We start from the raw sequence: 21,999 nt of genomic DNA, 5'->3' as shown, positions 1-21,999 counted from the left end.
TCTGGTCCTCTATAACATTAGAAGGTAACACAGTCTCCAGCCTTAATGCAAGAGTCTAAGAGAGGATTTTCAAGCCAACATTTAAGAGTGAAATAGGCCTGTAAGAAGCACAGTCCTCCGGGACCTTCCCTTTTTTTAAGAATAAGTGAAATATTGGCCTCTCTTAGAGATGGTGGGAGACGATCATGACTGTATGAGTAATTGAATATGTTGAGCGTTGGGTCTGACAATATGTTTATAAATTCCTTATAGAAATCACTGGGCCAGGTGCCTTTCCACTCTGAAGCAGCTTCACAGTCTCCTGCACCTCTTGCTTTGATAAGGGGGTATTGAGAAAAGACTCTTGTTTGGGGGTCACACTCGGGAGCTCCAGATCCTTGAAAAAGGGCTCCAGCTTGGACTGCCCCTCCTCACAACTCTCAGATTGGTATAATCCAGAGTAAAATCTCTGGAATGCCGCATTAATCCTTTTGGAATCACATGTTAGGTTCTCAGACCCTTCCCTAATCGACATAGTGGCTTGAGGGGCACTCCTTTTCCTGGCGAGATATGCTAGGTACTTGCCCAGTTTGTCACCATGCTCATATAACCTTTGTTTTGCGAAAGTAAGCTCCTTCTTTGCTCTCTGTGTAAGCACGGAATTCAATGCAGACTGCAGTGCCATAATGCTCTGTGGCTTGGCCAACGATGGCCTGTCAAAGTAAGCCTTCTCGGCTGCCTTCAACCGTGCCTCAAGGAGACATTGTTGCTCACCTTTCTGCTGCTTCCTACTGACAGAATAGGAGATAACTAACCCCCGGCATAGGCTTTGGCAGTTTCCCAAAGGATGGATGGGCTACTAACCATGCCTGAATTAATGTCTAGGAATGCCCTAAATTCCTTAGAGAAGTACTCGACAAACATGTTATCGTTAAGGATAAAGTGGTCCATTCGCTAGTGCCTGGGGCCCACTATAACATCGTTAATCTTAACCAACAGGTACACTGGAGCATGATCAGAGATGGTAATATTACCAATCGTATAAACTGCCACCAAATCCAGCGCTGCCACGGGTGTCAGAGAAAAATCAATCCTGGTGTGACATCTGTGTGGATTGGAAAACAACATAAAATCTCTGTATGTAGGGTGGAGACGCGTCCAGACGTCCACCAACCCTAACTCCACACACATCCACTAATTGATTAGTTTGTGCAGAGGGTATCGGGGACTTTTGGGCACTCTGTCTATTGTGGGATCCATAAGATAATTAAAATCTCCCCCTATAATGATATGCCGGGACTTGAGACTGATCAATTTAGAGAACGCATCTACCAGACATTGGAGGGAATGGGCCAGAGGGCAGTAAACATTTAAAACACCATATTCTTCTCTGTTTATCAGGGCTTTGAGGATTACAAACCTCCCGTATGTGTCTTTAACACACTTTAGTAGCTTAAATGGGAGATTCCTCCTAACCAATATAGTCACTATATTCTCCTTGTTGTATTTAAAGATGAAAAGTAAACCCGATTAACACCATTCTGCTGTAGTTTCAAATGATTCCTATCATCCAAGTGTGTCTCCTGTAATAAAGCAATATCCACCTTTTCCATTCTAAACTTGAGAGTACCTTCTTCCTCTTAATCGGTGAGTGACTCTCCTTGATGTTCCAGGTACACCACTTAATCAAGTCATTAGCCATAACCTTCTGCAGTAACATTTAGATTCCAGAGATGAGGAGCTCGAATTACAAATTGCCGAGTCTTAGTGTCACAAGATCCATCAAACATAAAGAATACTTAAACTAAAATCATTACAGTTAACAAGCCTGCAGTGATATCAAAGACCACTGCATGTATAACAAAAACCAAACAACAAACCAACATATAAAGCACCAATGGTATTGAATAGGGGGACCCACCCCCTGCCCAAAGGGTGTATCTACACATCCCAAAACCCAACTCCCCATCCTGCTGCCAATACTGCAGCCAGGGCATTTAAATACCTGAACAGGGCATAAACTGCCTGTAAGTAGGCATCTAGCCGTCCCACCTACTTTCTCTCCTTCTAGCTAGAGCCGCCTCGCAAACACAAGCAGAAACGAAAGAAAATACACCATGAAATAACAATGTGAACAACAAAACTTTTTAAAAAGTCAAGTATCCCACCCATCCTTTGGGATAATTTAACTTAGACGTTGAAAGTATACATCCCAACCGTTCCCAAGTATAGTTTAGACCAGATTGTTACCAATGAAAAAACTTAAAAGAAAGCACTGACTAGACTTTCCCTTTATTTCAAAGAAAAGTAAAGACATACCCAAACAACACTACTATTTGTACATACTAATTTGTTCAGATTAAGTTAATTTGTCCACAAAGTCTCTTGCCTTCTCTGATGTGTCAAAGAGATGAACAGATCCACCAAAGATGAAGCACCGCTGGATACCTCAGAGAGTACTGCATTCTGAGCTCCCTCAGTCTTCTCTTGATGCCATCATAGGATTTTCTTTTCCGGATCACCGCCATTAAGAAGTCCAGGAAGAACACGATCTTAGAGCCCTCGTAAACAATGGCCTTCGGATCCTTCCCCTAGATTCTGGAAGCTTTCATGATTCTCTCCTTATGTCTATAATGATGAAACCACACCAAGACAGGACGAGGACGTTAGTCCAGACCTAACCTCCACGTCGTGACCTGGTGAGCCCTCTCAATCCTTAAGCTTCTCATTCCAGCCTCAAAGTTAAGGAATTTTGGCAGCCAGTCCTCAATAAATTCCATCAGTCGCTCCCCTTCCTTACCCTCCAGCAGACCGGCGATCTGAATATTTTTTCTCCTGCCCCTGTTCTCAAGGTCATCAAGCTAGTCAAACAAATTATGGGCCTGCGTCTCCAGGGCCTGCATCGTATCCTTGGAGGAATCGGTATAAGCTTCCACCACTGTGACCCTGTGTTCTACCTCATCCGTCCGTTTCTCTAGGTCTCCCAGCTGCTGGTCATGCTTCTGCAGCATGATAGAGATTGCGGCCAGCTTCTCCTCTTTCTGTTGCCCAATATTTCATGAGATTTCGCATGCTCCTTTACCAGGACCTGGTAGGGCATAGAATCAGAGGTTCGTTCAAGACATATCTCCTCCCTTTTTCAGCATCCCTGGACAGCAAAAACCGAGGTAAGTTGGTCTCTGACATTTTCCTGGGACTCCACAACCTTTCCAGAGTGGAAAATGATTCCTGAAGAAGGGCTTATGCCCAAAACGTCGATTCTCCTGCTCCTTGGATGCTGCCTGACCTGCTGCGCTTTTCCAGCAAGATCTTTCCAGAGTCCCAAGATATTGTGGCAGTCCAGGTAGGGCGGGTTAAAACTTTGTCCCGGTTGCTCTGTGGTGCAGAGCACTGCAATGCGATCTTCTTCGATTGCTGCCATCTTGGTATTCCCCTTCACCACCGCCCCCACCGCCCTACCTGTTTGATTTGTCTACTTCCTTATCACACTATTGATTCATAAAGTGATTCACTACCTTTTTCCTTCCACACACAGATGCTTGCTGAAACATAAAAGTCAATCTGAGGTAACTGAAAATTTTTAGCCCTTTTAAGTATAGTTATTTATTTTAAGTATCTATGCAACTGGCCTTTCACACAGGCACACAGGCAGAGACCTCATCTGACCAAGTCCCTCTTTAGCTGTAGCTTGCCTGTAATCATCTAACAATTATCATTCACTTAGCTTTGTTTCTAGAGAAATAAAACCTGAGTCAGTTTCCAGTAAAATGAATCTTAAAACATCGACTTATTTTGTTACCTATTTCAGATTGGTTATTTAATATATTTGTTAAATCCTTGACATGTCTATCATAATGATGTGAATGCTTATTGCTAGTTTCTGCTAATGGCTCATGCATACAAATCAATGTTAACGAGGTACATTTTGTATTATTGCACAGCTCTCAGAAAAGCACTGTACCTTTTAGACAGCTAGATGACATCGCAACTTGTGATGGTCTAGTATTCAAGGTTTCCATCTTACTTTCTGCACATTCAGTTAGCAATTTGTTAGTAAGCAGACGGTGTATCTGCTAGCCAGTTTGCTAATACACCAGTTAACAGTGTTTATAACATAACAGTAATCTAAGCATATAACTCAGACCATATATGTAAGTCTCAAATATCATATTAGTGTAGACAGTTGTCCATAAACTTCCAGATTTCTGTCTCAAAACAAACCGGATGTGCTACAATATACATGATCTGACCTGATTTATAGAAAATCCCAATAACTTCTTTAGAGCAGGTGAGTACCAGAAGAAGATGGCAGCACATAGGGACTAGAAGTCTGGAAAACTGTGTTTTTTGAGATGCCTTCAGTTCTGAACAAGAGTCATACTGGACCTGAAATGTTATCTCTGTTTCTTCCTCTAGAGGTGCTGCCCGACTTTGGGTTTCTCCAGTGCTTTCTGCTTTTATTTCAAATTTTCAGCATCCACAGAATTTTACGTATAGGTGATCATATTGTATATCTGCCAAAGTGTAATGTCAATATATAAGAATGATGTACTGATGTGTGTCCTGGTATTTATCTATCAGGAAAGGTTTCCAGTTCTTTAAAGGGAAAGGGAGGGATGTTGTTTAGTGCACAGACCTTAAAAAGAACTATACCTTTTCAAATAGCTATAGAAACTGGAGTCGCAGGTAGATCGGATAGTGAAGAAGGCGTTTGGTATGCTTTCCTTTATTAGTCAGAGTATCGAGTACAGGAATTGGGAGGTCATGTTGCGGATATACAGGACATTATTTAGGCCACTGTTGGAATACTGCATGCAATTCTGGTCTCCTTCCTATCGGAAAATGTTGTGAAACTTGAAAGGGTTCAGAAAAGATTTACAAGGATGTTGCCAGGGTTGGAGGTTTTGAACTATAGGGAGAGGCTGAACAGGCTGGGGCTGTTTTCCCTGGAGCATCAGAGGCTGAGGGGTGACCTTATAGAGGTTTACGAAATCATGAGGGGCATGGATAGGATAAATAGACAAGGTATTTTCCCTGGGGTGGGGGAGTCCAGAACTCGAAGGCATAGGTTTATGGTGAGGGGGAAAGATATAAAAGAGACCTAAGGGGCAACCTTTTCATGGAGAGGGTGGTACGTGTATCGAATGAGCTGCCAGAGAAAGTGGTGGAGGCTGGTACAATTGCAACATTTAAGAGGCATTTGGATGGGTATATGAATAGGAAGGGTTTGGAGGGATATGGGCTGGGTGCTGGCAGGTGTGACTAGATTGGGTTGGGATATCTGGTTGGCATGGACGGGTTGGACTGATGGGTCCATTTTCGTGCTGTACATCTCTATAACTCTGTGACTCTATGACATACCAAGTTAATGTTTCGGGTCTGAGGAAGGTTCACTGGATCCAAAGCGTTAACTCTGATTTCTTTTTGCAGGTGCTGCCAAACCTGCTGAGCTTTTCCAGCAACTTCTGTTTTTGTTTCTGATTTACAGCATCTGCGATTCTTTCGGTTTTCATTAAGCATTCTGATATGTTGGTCTCCAATAAAAGATCGCTGGTTTTCTCTTTCTACCTTCAGTTTACAATCTGTAAGGAAGCAACAAGTCAGTTTGTTAATCAGTCTGATATACAGTCAGCAATGAATTCACGAAAATAGTAACCTGCGTACGCATATAACTCAGACTCCTGGCTCTTGTGGCGCAGTTGTAGTGTCCCCACACCTGAGCCTAAAGGCCCAGGTCCAAGTCAAAAATCCTCCAGCGATGTGTCAAAAAACATCTGAACAGGTTGATTAGAAAATATCTATAAGTCAGACTATATATTTAAGTCTAAGATGTCAAATTAGTGGACTTACTTTGAGGAAAGATATATGATTTTTATAGACAAGAATATCATTTATACAGTTTGCATTTTAAAGTAGTGGTTTAAGGGGTTGGTTACTTTTGTGAAAAGTTTAAAAAAAAGCTCGGAACTGAGTATGTGTGAGAGAATATGGAGTCCCTGAAATGTTCATGGGAATTTTGTTTTTATCCTGGTGGTTGATAACAGGTGAAGTAAACATTGAATACTAATAGATTGTTTTTGATTTAGGATAATCAAGGACTGAATTTTAGCTTTGAAAGCCAAGCTTTGAAGAGTTCAGAGAAGATTGATTAGGATCAGAAGTGAATATAGTTTCTCAGCTGGAAATGAGTGTGAAACAGTTTAGGGAAAGCTCAATTACCTCAGTAGAAAGTTTAATTTGTCAGAATATTGCCTATATTTGTTTAGTTTGATGAAATAATCTTGTCCCCATTGATGCTCTTAGGTCTTCTCCTTAATGGTACTGAGTTTTTTCATCACCATTCGTTTGTCAGTGTGTCTGCCACAAAATGCATTCAGTCCAAGTTGACTTCTTGTGCAAATTTCAAAAGTATCACGCTGTGACAATGTCACCAGAATGTTTTGCGGTCTATTTTTGAAAATGAGTTTCAGGAATTAAGACCATCTTAGTATATTGACATTTTGATTTTAAACGGTTTGTTAATAAACCCATTTTGTGTAACAAGCCAACTGCACCAAGTTGCTTCTTTTAAATATAACAAGTGTTATGTCAGTTGCTTCCCGAAGTTCAAAAGAATCACATAATTAGACTTTAAGTGCTGAAACTGTTTAAATGTTGAAATATTTTTAAATGTTGCTGATGTTTTCTGATTCATGACAGAGTTTGCATTTAGTGAAATGTGTTAAGCTTGAATTGAATTCTGTTTAGGAGATAAAAGCAAGAAAATGCAAAAGAAAACCTCGGCTGGTCAGGCAGCATTTGTGAGAGTTGTGTTTCAGGTCAATGATTTTTCTTCTGGTTCTGAAATCATTACTTTGTTTTTCTTTATGAACGGTTTCTGACCTGTATTTTAAGTTTATTTTTTCAGTTGACTGGTCCTTATTTCAGAGTTCCAGCATCTGTAGAAATCTGCTTTTGTAGTATTTATGAGACCATAGCAATGGTAAACAATTAGTTTCTGCTTAATATGAAAGTTGCCATCTGATTGTTTGGTTGGCTTGGAGACATTGAAACTGATTTGACAAACTCGCCTAACAACAGACTTTAAATTCCATGAATTGAATTAGTGATTAAGTAATGCAAGATGGACTTAAAGTATGAAATGTAAGAACATTTCTTGGCATGGAGTGAAAAAAAATCAGAAAATTAAGAAGTGAGTGGAGTTTGATCACCTCACAACCTCGCACATAAACAAGTTATATTCTCATAATTTATTTGCTATGTTATAACTGTATTAGAAACAAAAAAAAACCTGAAGATGCTGGAATCCAAAGTAGAGAGGCAGGAGGATGGAAGAACACAGCAAACCAGGCAGCATCAGGAGGCGGAGAAGTCAACATTTTGGGTGTAATCCTTCTTCAGGGCTGGGGGTGGGGGTAGGGGAGCTGCAAACAGGGAGAGGGCTAGGGCGAGGGTTTTGGGTGGGGAAGGGGCAGAATGGTGAGGTAGTAATAGAGTATGACCTGGTTGGTCAACGGAAGGAATGAAGCTGTTAACTGTATACTTTAAAAAAAATTTTTGCTTCATTTATAATTAAGAAAATATGCATCGTTTTTCGAAAAAAAATTGCATTCAGTCTGAGTTTTCAAGATCAAAGCTAATATCATTTGCTTAGGATTACAGAAAACTTGTTCTATTCAGTATATTTTGGGTCAGTCAATCACTTATTTAAATCAAGCAGAGTATTTTGTACCTCTCAAAAAGAAACCCATTGTATCCTGATGTCTGGAAATTCTTTTTGTTGTCAGTTAATCCTTCAGGTACTGTTTTATACAATCTACCATAGTATCTCAGATCTCTTTCTTCACATGTTCATTCTAGACTGATGTCTTCTCTCTGACTAATATCAGAGTCATGTGATCAGGTACATTATCATTATTTGCATGAATCTCATTATACCACAAATAATTATTTCACCAAGCTGACAATGGAATTGAACAAGGCCTATGTCATAGTAATTTATGATTGTATTTATGATTTATATCTTTTGTAGCTTTAAAGCAACATAACTTTAGTAATGTGGGCAGAAATCTTTGATTGAATTTGTCTTGTGCAGTCATATTCATTTGCAGGAAGTGGATCTCCTTATGAAGAGAAATCAAAAATATACAAAAGTAGATGGAATAAGTCAACAGGCAAAAATTTGGCAGCTGAAGTATAGTGTGAACTGGTTCACTTTGGCAAGAAGAAAAGGAGTAGGATGTTATTTAAAGGGAGATTGACTGACTCACCATTGAGTTATTGAGAAGGAAAGTAGAGTTGAGGCTACAATTTAATCAGCCATCATAAAATCAAAAAATGAAGCAGATTCAAGCGGCACAATTGCCTATTTCTGTTCCTAAACCAAACATTCACATCAATGTTATTAGCACAGCCAGTAATTATTGCCTCCAGAAGCTAGTGGTGTGCCACTACCTTGAAAGATTTGAGAGCTTAGAATGAGGGGAGTCTTAAAGTGTCGTTTGATCAAAGTCCAGGAACACTGTACCAAATTACCATTAAGAAACTTTTAATTTCCCCGAGTTTTCCAGTCTTTTCATGGGGACGGCAGGACAGGAAACACTGCTGTCCTGTGGTCCATGAGCTTGGACCGAAGTTTAGGTCTTTGTCATCAAGGAATTTGTTCCTAAGACAGTCAAAGGCTGCATTGACTCAGGTGATGTTGAACTCCATCATTGATGCCGATGAAAAACGTTCGACCCGGCTCCCAGTTTATGAGCTATAGGTAACAGTGTTATCCGCCTTTCTGTAATTGTTGTATACATGGGCAAACTGTGTCAGATATCTGAAGTCCCTAGATAAATATCTCCTGCAAAATTTGCAAGTCTAATTGTAAAATAGGCACTCTAGTGTTTGTGTCGTCTCTCAGACCAACATTCCCAGCTTTGAGACACTGGCCACTGCCAATCCACTGCATTAAGTGAGCCACATTGTCGACTTGTTTTACAAAAGACTTCCAAATGAGCTCAGTACTTTGAACTACATCATGACTAATGGTTACCAAAAGTGCCGAAGAAATACTTGAAGAATATCATCAAAGCATCTGTAGAAAGATTGAACGATCCCCATTGATTCATGAATGCTATTTGCCCACCAAGACCACTGAAATTGGAGCAGAAACATTTGCATAAGTGCCAACCTTTGTGAACATCTCTGACAGATTCAAGTAGAGACCAAGTGAAAACCCACCACCTGCCTCATCAGACATCTTCTTGTGGCTGGGTGTGTGATTGTTTAGTTACATCAGGACTGGAAGTGACTTCATTTCACTCCAGAGTTTTGGGTAATACAGGAGTTTTTAAGAAAAAGAGGATGATTGAGTAGGAAACAGAGATGATAATTGTAATTTGGACAAGCTGAGTGAGTGGCCAAATGCAGGACAGATGAAGTATAATGTGGATAAATGTTGAGGTTATCCACTTTGGGAGCAAAGACAGGAAGGCAGATTCTTATCTGAATGATGATAGATTGGGAAAGAGGGAGTTGTAACAAGACTTAGTTGTCCTTGTACATCACTTGCTGAAATTACGCAGTCAGTAAAGAAGGCAAGTGGTTTGGTGGCCTTCATGACAAGAGAATACAAAAACGTGAGCAAGGATGTCTTGCAACAATTGTACAGAACCTTGGTGAGACCTCACTTGTAGCATTGTGTGCAGTTTTTGGTCTCCCAATCTAAAGAAGAATGTTCTGGCTGTGGAGAGAGTGCAAGAAGACATACTAGATTTACTAGACTGATTGCTGGGATGATAGGATTGACATATGAAGAAAGACTGGATCAGTTAGGATTATATTCACTAGAATTTAGATGAGTGAGTTGGGGGATGTCATAGAAACTTTTAAGTTCTAACAAGAATAAGCAGGATAAATGCAGGAAAGATGTTCCCAACAACTAGCAAAGTCCAGAATCAGAGGTCACAGTCTAAGGAAATGGGCTAGGCCATTTAGGCCCAAGATGAAGAGAAATGTCCTCACCTAGAGAGTATTGAGTGAAATAACTGCACACAGGCCAGTATCACATCACCAAGTCACCCTTTATATGTATGCACAGTATACTGATGAAATTCTAATCTCCTCATTATATATATATTTTTCCTATGACCAAGTCACCTTTTTTTCAATTTGTGCAGAGTACACTGGTTGTGGCCAGCCAGCTCACAGTCAGTCCTCAACTGAGGTAATTCTAATCTCCTTGTTATATATTTTTTCCTTTTTAAAAATTTCTCCCAGCCCCCATTTCATCTCCTGGTTATATTGGTCACCCAGGGCTTTCCTGATCGGACCAGGTTAAAAATCGCAATCAATGCCTTTGTAGTCAACCTGGTTCCAATCACTACAGTGAGCTTGTGGAATTTTCAGCTACAGAAATGATTGAGGCCAAAACGTTTAACGATTTCAAGAAGGAGTTGGATATAGCACTTAGGATGAAGGGATTAAAGGACATGGGGAAAGTATGAATACGTTATCGAGTTGGACATTTGGCTGTAGTCACAATGAATGACCAAGTGGGATCAAGGGGCCAATGGCCTATGTCTACTCCTAATTTTATTATCACCTGAAGAAGGAGCGCTGCTCCAAAAGCTAGTGTGCTTCCAATTAAACCTGTTGGACTATAACCTGGTGTCGTGTGATTTTTAACTTTGTACACCCCAGTCCAACACCGACATCTCCAAATCACACCTAATTTTCTATGTTTTCTATTTTTGACAGGACTTAACTGATGTTTAAATTCTCAGTCTTAAGAATCTAATAATCTCTTGCTTGAGGCTGCATACAATTGAGCTTAGACTTTCTCAGCTTCAGGTAACCTCTTCAGGGTTTTAACTGCACACTTCAGGCCTAGAACCTCTTAACTATTCCCCTTCCATTGAAGTAACCTAATTCTTAACAATTCTCAACCATCTCCCTTCTACTGGAGAAACTCTTGTGCACATCCATCTTCAACCAAGACATCTGCAAAGGTGAAACCAAAATAGCTTTCCAAGCTGGGTGTCTTTTTTTTCCCCTTAAAACAATGAAATTGTTGTTCATTGAAGTCCAATGTTCTTCTGCACTGGAAGAGTTTTTGAGTGTGAAAACAAATAATATAAACAAGCTCTTATTAGCCTCCAATTATACTTGTCACATTTTGTTTTTAAGAAACTGTGACTTCAAAAACCCTTTCAATTTAATTATTTTAAACACACACACACACACCATTAGTTCAATGTGCAAGCTGTAAAATGCATATTTTTTATTCATTCACGGGATGTGGACATCAGTGGCTGGGCCAGCATTTATTGCTCATTCCTAAATGTCCAGAGGGCATGAAAAAGTCAATCACCTTGCTTTGTATTTGAAGTCAAATGTAGGCCAGACCAGATCAAAATGGCAGATTTCTTTCCCTAAGTGATTTTAGTTAACCATTGGGTTCTTATGACAATTGACAGTGGTTACATGGTTGCTATTAGATTAGTTTTTTTTTAAATTCCAGACTTTTATAATTTCATCAACTGCAGTAGTGGTCCTCAGATCATTGACTTGGGGCTCTGGATTGCCAAATACTACAGTGGCATTACAAAATACTTAAGGTACAAAATACAAATTTTGTACCTTAAGTATTTGTCACATTTCTAACTTGTGCTTTATATATAGCGGAAAGTATTAATAATTTACATAGATGATTTAGAGTTGGGGGGGGGAATTTTATAGAAACATATAAAATTATGAAGGGAATAGATAAGATAGAAGCAGGGAGTTTGTTTTCATTGGCGGGTGAAGCTAGAACTAGGGGGCACAGCTTCAAAATAAGGGGGAACTGAGTTGAGGAGGAATTTCTTATCCCAAGCGTTTGTAAATCTGTGGAAATCCCTGCCCAGTGAAGCAGTGAGGCTACCACATTGAATATTTTTAAGTCAAAGATAGATTTTTGAACAGTAAAGGAATTAAGGGAAAAGGTGAGTGGGCAGGTAAGTGGAGCTGAGTCCATGAAAAGATGAGCCATGATGTTATTGAATAGTGAGCAGGTTCAAGGGTCCACATGGCCTACTCCTGTTCCTGTTTCTTATGTTTTATGTTCGAATGTCAGGAGTGAGTCATTAGTGCAGAAATACCTTGACTCTAGCTTGATGTTGGAGCTGCAGTAGCTATGTACCTCGATCAGTTCAGTTTTCTGTCAATAGTGACCACTCGCATCTTAATTGGGGGAGTTGGCTGATAATGCCATTTGAATGCTGAGGGAGGTGATTAGACTGTATTGTGTGTTGATGATCATTGTCAAGTGCTTAACGCTTTGCAATCTAAACCTCCGTGTTGCCCACATGTTGCTGCAGAAGAATATGAAATGCAATTATCAGAAAATTCCCGACGTCTGAGAGTATTTAGCTATGATTCAGGAAACGGACCAATAATCCATACTAATATAGAGTTTTAAGTCTTTGGGAATTCTGGCTGCAACATTGACATTTTGAAATACAGTATCGACCTGCTGAACCTTTGGCAGTTACACACTGAGAATCTGATGGAAAAGTATCACTCCTGCAGGAAGTTGACATCCAAAGTGTTAGTGTATCATGTCCTCAAAATTTCAGGTGATAATGAATTGTGACTGATACTAATTTAGTGTAATGTATTAATTTCTGATGTGTCAAAAACTATCTTCAATTATCCTGACACAACCTATTTCACACATTAATTAATTCAGGAGAGCACATATTAAAAGGAGGTATTAACATAATTATGTTCATATAATTTTCACTGTTTAGAAACTGATGCATTTTAATTTCAAGTTAATCAAGTCCAATAGGTTACCTTATTTTCTCATTTTGTGGTCTTCATCAATGTGTTTTATTTTTTAAAATAATCCCATATTTTGCCGTCCTGCGTACAATGACATAAAATATCTCAATGTACTTTTCTGTTATGCAAAAAAGATATTTTGTTGCTCAAAGTTTTTTTAAAAATGACCAGCAATTAGATTGAAAATATCCTAATTTTAATCAGTATTCAACTATTTCAAAATAAAAAAAACTGAGGTGTTTTATGTTTTAAATAGACACAAAGCACAGCCAAGCATGAGGTATGCTTATATTCACTGAGAAATACCGGTTCTTAGGCAATTTATTTCCTTCTTTAGAGTTAGGCATTGATATATTTAAAACACTGTTGCTCAATTCAGGTTTCACTGTCATGTCACCTGTGGTGCAGTTGTACTGCAATTACTTTCTGTGGTTAAATTGGGCGTTATGATGAATTTAAAGAAGTGCACACCCCTACAGTTTAGTTATAAAGTGTGTTATTGGGAACTCAGTTTAATTAGTTAATAATACTCTAAGAGTGGGAACTCAGTACTGCATATTAATAAATTAATATGTACAGATTTTGAAAGGCAGGATAAATAGTCATGAAAACACCATGTTCATTCTTTACTTCCCAGAAAACAAGTTTTAGTTAAATATGAGAAAAAAAACTGGTGCTGTCAAACCTCTATCAATTTTATAATTACTGATGTTTGATAGGTCATTCAATCATGAGCCATTTCTTTCAGAGTTTTTTCGAACCAAAGATGTTTTTTTGGAGGGTAACCAAATTAGGTTTATGGAAGGCCATCATTCAGAGACCTCAGAGACGGGGGAAAATTCTGGGAAAGAACTGACTCGCATCATACTTTGGCACCTGAATGATTACTAAGTAAATTTACAGAAGTTTTGAGATCAAATCATTTGACATCCGATTTGTTATGAAGAGGTACCATGATGCTTGGGAAGGAAAACCTGAAATGCAAAGTGGCAAAAAAAAATTTAAGGTTAAGGAGGGAAGGCAAAAATCAAAACAAAATTAAAAAATAGTTTGAATTGCAGTATGCTAAAACTTATTTTATGTATATTGTTGAATAGTGATGTGATATACAATAAAATGTGAACAGTTTTGGTACTGGGAAGACAAATTTGTTTTATTTTACTATGATCCAACATTCTAAGTTTGGCTATTATCCAACCAATGTAATTTACCTTCTTGATTAGTAAGGGGTCAAGGATTACTGGGAGAAGGTATGAGAATGGTGTAAAGAAACATATCAGCCATGATAGAATGGTGGAGCAGACTCACTGGGCAAAATGGCCTGATTCTACTCCTCTACCTCATGGTCTTATGATCTATCTCTTTTTCTCCGCAGGAATCTTTTGGATAAAGATACATTCTCAAAATCTGATCCATGTGAGTACATAGTTTTTTTATTAATTGATTGCAATTATTAAGTGTGTTTTGTAATAAATGCAATAAACATTTGACAATTTCGGATGTTATAAAACAGAATCCTTGTCAATTGAAAGAGAAATAATATCAAACTTCAAAGAGGATAGTATTATGGAATGGGCAGTCAAGGAGCAGATGGAATCTAATACAGGAAAGTGTGAAGCAATACATTTTGGAAGAAGATTATGGACAGAGAATATAAAATGAAAAACATGATTTTAAATAGGGTGCAAGGACCCTGATATATATGGATAAATAATTGTAGCACCCAGTATGGTTGAGAAAACTGTTTGTAAAGCATATAACATTCCTGCTCCTTGGTTGCTGTCTGACCTGCTGTGGTTTTCCAGCACCACACTCTTGACTCTAATCTCCAGCATCTGCAGTACTCACTTTTGCCTTTATTATTAGCAACATTGAATATAAAAACAAAGGTGCTGTTTTAAACTTGTATAAAACCTTGACTCAGCCTCAGTTGGAGTATTTTGTGTAGTTCTGCGCCCCGCAGTTTTGGAAAGAATTGAAGGCACAAGAGAGAATATCAAAAAGATTCATGAGAATGTTTCCATTGGTGAGAAACTTCAGTTTAGATTGATAAGCTGGGGACTATTTGCCTTGAAGAAGATTAGGAGGAGTTATGGCAAATGTCATGAACAGTCCAGAGAGGTCAGGTACGGGGAAAATGTTCCCATTGGTGCAAGGTTGAAAATCGTTCACATTACAGAAGATGAAGTGCTGGAAGTCTTAGAAAATGTAAAGATAGATACATCTCTCAGACCTGATCAAGTGCGTCCCAGGAAGTTGTGGGAAATTAGGGAAGAAATTGTGGGGGCCCTAGTAGAAATTTGATGAATGCAGGTACAGTTAAAAATTTTAAAATACATTTTGATAAGTTCATGAATAGGAAAGATTTGGAGGACTATGAGCCAAATGCAGGCAGTGGGACTGGTATAGTTTGGGAATATGGTCGGTGTGACTGGTTGGACCAAAGGGTCTATGCTATGACTCTCTGACCCTAAGAGCACATAATTTAAGGAAATTTTAAAACCGAAAGGGGAAAAGTGAATGGTTCATATCTGGAATCTAATGCTTCACTGTGGTGGGGGGAGGTTGAATTGTGACATTCAAGAGCAAATTAGCTTATTATCTGAAAACAATGACTATGTAACATTGTGGACTAAAAGAAAGAAAGGGGAGTGGCACGAGGTAAATTGTTCCAATGGAGAACCAACATGGACATGATGGGTTGAATGGTTTTTTTTCTGTGTTGTAATAATTCTACAATTTTATGATTTAACTAGTGTTTGTTATGTTCTCAGCAATATTTCTGTAGTTTGTCTCCGCTAAAATATGGAGAAATAACTTCAGTTAGATTCATCAATTAGCATGTGAATCTTGGGCATTTCATTAAATCAGAATTAAAAAAAGAGGTTTGGATGTGGGTGGGGTGAACAACAAAATGACGGAGATCAAATACCAACAGTGAAGAACTTCATATTGCATGTAGGGCACCTCAGATCTGAGAATCTGAAAATCAAACATCTGTATGAAGGTCCATACATGAATTTTAATTGAATAATATTAAAGAAAATCTGGACAATTCCGTTAGGTCTTGTAGTATGTCTCCAGACTTGTACCAGCATTACAGCAGTGGTTTTCGTTTAAGCTTGTCTGATCAAAGCTCATTGTACAGTGCTCGATCGCTTTAGCCTATAGGTAGAGTTGGTGAGTAATCAAGTGTCTGACTTCTGACTCTGAGCATTCAACAGGGAGACTAGGCAGGTTGCTTATAGATATCACGACATATTGATTGAAAATTTTATGATATGTTAAGTCATGTAATTAATTCTATATTACTGAACTAAATAGGATTAGAGTATGTGTTTCCAATGCTAAAAATAGCAGCCAGAGTCTACACATGCACAGATGGCGCATATGACCTTAGTCAGCAGCAATGGAACTTGTATTACCAGTATTCATCTGTGCGTGCATGACGACGTCACAACACCTACAAATCCATATGTGGTGCAATGCTCTGGAACATGTGTACATGTGCAATGATGTTGCGTTCTGCATGTGCACCACAGTCAGCATGGAGATGTGTCTGTGCCTGAGCAGCTAATTCCACAATATGATGTCTGGCAACATCCGCTTGTGTACAAGGCCAAGAAAGGGGAAGTGGATGCATGTTAGCAAGCAAGCATGGATGGGTAAATTGATCCATTGATCTCATCATTGTGCATGTGTGGACTGGAGTTTGAAGACTAAAATCAATCAGGATTTGTGTCATGAGTCACAGCTTTTTGCTCAGATTAGATGGTTAACCCGTAAAGATGGGAATTTTCCTTTCTGTACATATGTGGTCATTGCGTCACCTAACAATGGTCAATTTAAAAATGCAGCTGAATGAGCTATACAGGGGGTCCCTGATTCTACGGACGTCTGACTTAATGAACTTTTGAGCATGATCTCATACAGGGGTGTAATTGTAAAGACCTGGATACGAATGTTTCCTGTACTTATGGCTCCTTTTATATTGGAACGTGTTCGCAACCCAGAGACCAACTGTATAGCAATTCAATCCAAGCATAAAAGCCATTTCATTTACCACTCGATCCCATGTCTCAAGTAACCCTACCCCTTGACCCCAACTGACCAAACTTGGCCTGAATTTCCCATGCTCAAACCACCTGACATGAATCTGAAAGTTTGGATCTTCTGACTCAATTACCTGAATAGCTAACCAGGAATGGATAGAAGGATTCAAACCTTCTGTAACTCCTGGCTAACTATCAAACTGATCCCTTCACTCCCCAACCCACCTCAGCAACCCGCTAACCTGACCTATACCATCATTAAAGTGCAACCCTGCTCTTGTCAGCTATGCTCCCATTAACCTGCCACCTTCACCTATCCCACCTATGCTATCTTGCCCCCCTTACATCCCCACCTGCTACCCTGCCCCCCTCACCTACTTACTTTACACACTTCTCTCCATAGTTTGTCAAAGTACCTTTGGGACCTTAAAACCCCGGAATACAGAACCTACTACTGTAAAAAGGGGGCGTGGCTTGGCCTCCAACACTGATTATACACTTCGCTGGAACACCCCCAGAACAGGTACACTCCGGATTTCTCAGGAAACCAGATTCAGAAGCTCAGGCCAGAAATGTGGAGCGTCTGGGCAAGGTAAGAAAAGGAGGAATAGAGTAGTTATCCAGTAATTGCCATTCCTTGGAAGGTTCAGTCTTTTACCTAATAAGGAACAAAAATGGATAAGATAAACTGTCTGATTTATTTATAAGATAGCATTTATTTTAATTTTGGATTTTGATTTGAAGTTAACTTGTAAGTATTTCTATAGCCACAGTGACTTTTTAAAAGTTGTTTTTGAGAGCTACTTTGGTAGCACTAATGGCTTTATAACTTAGTAAGGTAAACCATTGTGCTTTAATGTATGTTAGACATTTCCATACTTAAGAGCTTTTTTTTTAATTTCAGGAAATCACCTGAAATTTGATGTTTTCAAGTTTTACTTGTCTTGGGTAGTTTGGTGATTTTTATTTTGGAGATGGTTATATAGAGCAGTACAGTTGAGAAAGACAAAATTTATACTAAAATCTGAATCCTATCAAGAAAGGAGATAGTCCCAAACCAGAAGTGTTGTGATAAAACCCTGAAGAGGTTACTTGAAGATGATTATGTTTAGGCTCATGCATATGATAGCTTTTTGCTGGTGGTATCAGCATTTTCAGTCTAGAACTTAATGTCAAACTTGCCTCAAACCAATTGAATTGTTCGCTGATCTGAGTACTGCAAAAGAAAAGCTTTTGAATACGATATGATGAAATTTTTTGTAACTTGTCAAGGAATGTTTTGGTATTCTGAGGTTATACTTTTGCTGTGTGTTTAAAACTTTTGAATTTATGTTAAAAGTAGATTGTTTGGTTTATTCTATTTTGTCTTTGTTTCTTTTGATTAATTTCTGATCTATTGTTTAAACAAAATATGCAATATTGCATGTCTATGTTTCAGTGAGAGATAGTCTCATTAAAACTAGAAGGAAACAAACATAAAATATTTTCTATTGAGCCATGGGATCTGGCATGTGCAGTAATAACATCAACTGGAATCACAACAAATGATTCAAATGCCTGTGACAAAGGTAGAACCTTTAACAAACTGCAACCTATTCAGTCACTCAGGCAATTAGCTGACAGTAATCCCAGAATGAATTGGGAAATGAGCCCTAATTAGTACTTCTAATTTTACTCAAATTATTGGAATGCAAGGCAGGATTTTGATCCGATTCTGAAGCATGGGACAAAAAAATGTTTGTAATTAGCTTGAAGACGATAATCAATGCAGTTTTCTCATGTTTTATTCACAATGATTTTGAGAACAGCTTTTGCAATTGATAACATATTGAGACAAAATGTAAATGACCATTCATTGGAGTTGATTAGTTTTCTCCTATGGAACAATTTAAAATCAACTGGCTGGTCTTGCTATTTGGTAAACATTTCTAAACTTCTAATTTATTTTTATATATCGAGCTCCAAATAAATTAAATAAAGGTATTGGTGAAATTGATTTTGAAGTCATTTTAATAGCTTAGAATGCTTCAGACCTTAACACTTCCTGGATGCATTTATGCCCAAATTCAGGCACCTTCTTGAATATCATTAATAAAATTTTAATCAGGCTAAAAGGAAAACAAGCTCACAAAATGAATTGCTGAGTGATTTTTCCCTGATGAAAGAATTTCTTGAAGGAAATAAACAAATTCAATCTGGTTGCAACTTGCTGTATGACCATGTATTGCATCTTTGACTAATTCCACTATGAGAGCAGAATGTTTACGAATCTAGACTTGCCCATTTTAAACTTTCTCTATAAAATCTCTTCCTGCCTTTGTACATCTTTTCAAACGTCTCAAAACCTGTCTGTTCACACGAAAGTATAGCCAATCCATCTAAATTTTCTCTATTTGATATTCAATCACTTGTCTGTTTCTTAAAACACTGAGCCACATAAGCTATTATATCAGATAACCAAATGCTGGGTTAGTGAGAGAGGATTTCAAAGAAGTGCCTTTAAAGAAGGAAAATCAGGTAGGGAGGTATATGAAGTGAATTCCAAAGACTAGGGTTGAAATAACTGAAGACACAACCATCAGTAACAGAGGGCTTAAAATCAGGACTGTTTGATGCCAGAATTAGAGAGCATTAAAGGACTAGAGCAGGTTTCAGAGATGTATAGAAGATATTAAAGCTTAAAGCTCTTTTTGTATTTGAACATGCATGGTAGCTGAGTTGATGGCACAGATAGGAACAAATTAATATGATTTGCTAACTATTGCAGTGATATTGTTGCAGGGTGACCAGGAATAGGGACTCAATGTTCAAGGGTACTCCAGAAAAATAGACAAAAAGGAAAAGGAGATGGGAATGTTGACCATGATTTGGACAATTCAACCCGTTTACGTATTTAAAACACTTTACCCAAGTACTGTTGTCGGAGAGAAGGATAAAGAGACACATAATTCGTTTTGCAGTTCAACTCGATTTTAATAACAAAATATTCCTTATCAAAAACACGAAGTGAGCATTTCCCAACTTCCCACAACATTTACACTCCATATACTTCTATCTTACTGAGAAAGGACATTACCCATAATGTTCCATGTTTTTGAGCTGGGCAATTGGAATCTCCTTCCTCTCTGACGTAGGGCTGGTTCTCATCCACGAAGGTATGTTTCGCAGGTCAAGGCAGATCTTCTCCTGGGTTTCCTTGAGTCGTCTCATGGTTTTACGCCATGAGTAATTGCTGCGAGTCTTCGCTGAGGGGATAGCTTCCGTATGTATGGTTTTACCATCCCCACCCTGCCCCCTGGACCTTCCAGAATGTTATTTGGCTTTTGGCAAATGGAGTTTAATTCAATGGGGTTGACCCTTCACTGTTGTCATGATAAGGAGGTGTACATAGAACATAGAAAAATACAGCGCAGTACAGGCCCTTTGGCCCTCAATGTTGCGCCGATCCAAGCCCACCTAACCTACACTAGCCCACTATCCTCCATATGCCTATCCAATGCCCGTTTAAATGCCCATAAAGAGGGAGATTCCACCACTGCTACTGGCAGGGCATTCCATGAACTCACGACTCGCTGAGTAAAGAATCTACCCCTAACATCTGTCCTATACCTACAACCCCTTAATTTAAAGCTATGTAAAATTCACATCCTCAAACATTGGCTCGAAGTCAAGGTGACAAACAGTCTGATCAATGGTTCTCCCAAATACAACCCTTGGGCTAGTTGTAACAGGTTCCTCCTGCAGCTTGTGACCTCTTTGACCTTGGTTTCCACTGTTCTCTGTAGCTGACCATTCCTGGCTGCTGTTTAATTTAACTTGCTCAATTTTCTATCAGGCCTGATTTTTTTTTCCATTTGTGAGTCAATTTAGACTCTGGATTAGTGGTGCTGGAAGAGTACAGCAGTTCAGGCAGCATCCAAGGAGCAGCGAAATCGACGTTTCAGGCAAAAGCCCTTCATCAGGAATTAAAGGCAGAGAGCCTGAAGCATGGAGAGATAAGCTAGAGGAGGGTGGGGGTGGGAGAAAGTAGCATAGAGTACAATAGGTGAGTGGGGGAGGGGATGAAGGTGATAGGTCAGGGAGGAGAGGGTGGAGTGGATAGGTGGAAAAGGAGATAGGCAGGTAGGACAAGTCCGGACAAGTCATGGGGACAGTGCTGAGCTGGAAGTTTGGAACTAGGGTGAGGTGGGGGAGGGGGAAATGAGGAAACTGTTGAAGTCCACGTTGATGCCCTGGAGTTGAAGTGTTCCAAGGCGGAAGATGAGGCGTTCTTCCTCCAGGCGTCTGGTGGTAAGGGAGCGGCGGTGAAGGAGGCCCAGGACCTCCATGTCCTTGGCAGAGTGGGAGGGGGAGTTGAAATGTTAGGCCATGGGGCGGTGTGGTTGATTGGTGCGGGTGTCCCAGAGGGCATCAATGTGGACTTCAACAGTTTCCTCATTTCCCCTTCCCCCACCTCACCCTAGCTCCAAACGTCCAGCTCAGCACTCAGGCAGTCAGGCAGCATTGGAGGAGGAGGAGACTCGATGGACTCTGAGTTTCTCTCTCTCTGCACCCCTCTCAGTGAGTCTCTCGCTCACTGCATCCCCCGCCCCCTTCTTCTCCCTGCAAGGTCATCCCCTCTGCCCTGAAGCTCTTCAACCACATCCTAAAGCAGACTCGCTACCACAGCCACATCTCCTTCCTCAGCGCCTGCCTTCAGAATTCACATTCCTGATGAAGGGCTTATGCCTGAAACATCGACTCTCCTGCTCCTCAGAAGCTGCCTGACTGGCAGTGCTCTTCCCCCACCACACGCTTTGACTTTATCAGTGGTCCTCAAAAATATAACGTGAATGCTGAACTGAAAGTTTGTTAATTGACAGTGAAATTGAGAATGCAATAGGAAGAGGGATACAAATAAGGATTTTGAACAAGACTTTTGTGCCATTACTGGGAGGAGTGTGCAGTAAAATAGCATCACTGTGAAGCAGTCTGTGCAGAGTGTACTGCAGGTCAGCATTGCTGTTAATCAGACTGGGAGGAGTGTGCTACAGGTCAGAATAACTGTGGAACAATCTGGGAGGAGTGTGCTACAGGTCAGAATAACTGTGGAACAATCTGGGAAGAGTTTGCTACAGGTCAGCATCGCTGTGAAGCAGACTGGGAAGAGTGTGCT

The 21,999-nt window shown here is 39.5% G+C and overlaps 1 protein-coding gene across 4 annotated transcripts in view; it reads left to right on the top strand.

Annotated features, from left to right (window-relative positions):
• LOC122563195 (copine-8-like) overlaps positions 1 to 21,999 on the top strand; it is a 583,848-nt gene that overhangs the window by 64,076 nt on the left and 497,773 nt on the right. For 3 of the 4 annotated variants that reach the window (XM_043716734.1, XM_043716735.1, XM_043716736.1), the window contains exons 3-4: positions 14,168 to 14,208; positions 17,248 to 17,436. In XM_043716734.1, coding sequence (XP_043572669.1) covers positions 14,168 to 14,208; positions 17,248 to 17,436 — 230 coding nt within the window. The remainder of the gene's footprint in view (positions 1 to 14,167; positions 14,209 to 17,247; positions 17,437 to 21,999) is intronic. The other variant, XM_043716737.1, reaches the window with a different exon arrangement.

This window comes from Chiloscyllium plagiosum, chromosome 26, assembly GCF_004010195.1.
Source record: "Chiloscyllium plagiosum isolate BGI_BamShark_2017 chromosome 26, ASM401019v2, whole genome shotgun sequence".
Lineage (NCBI taxonomy): Eukaryota > Metazoa > Chordata > Chondrichthyes > Orectolobiformes > Hemiscylliidae > Chiloscyllium > Chiloscyllium plagiosum.
Note: the sequence above shows the minus strand (reverse complement) of the source record. Positions and strands in the feature narration are given on the sequence as shown.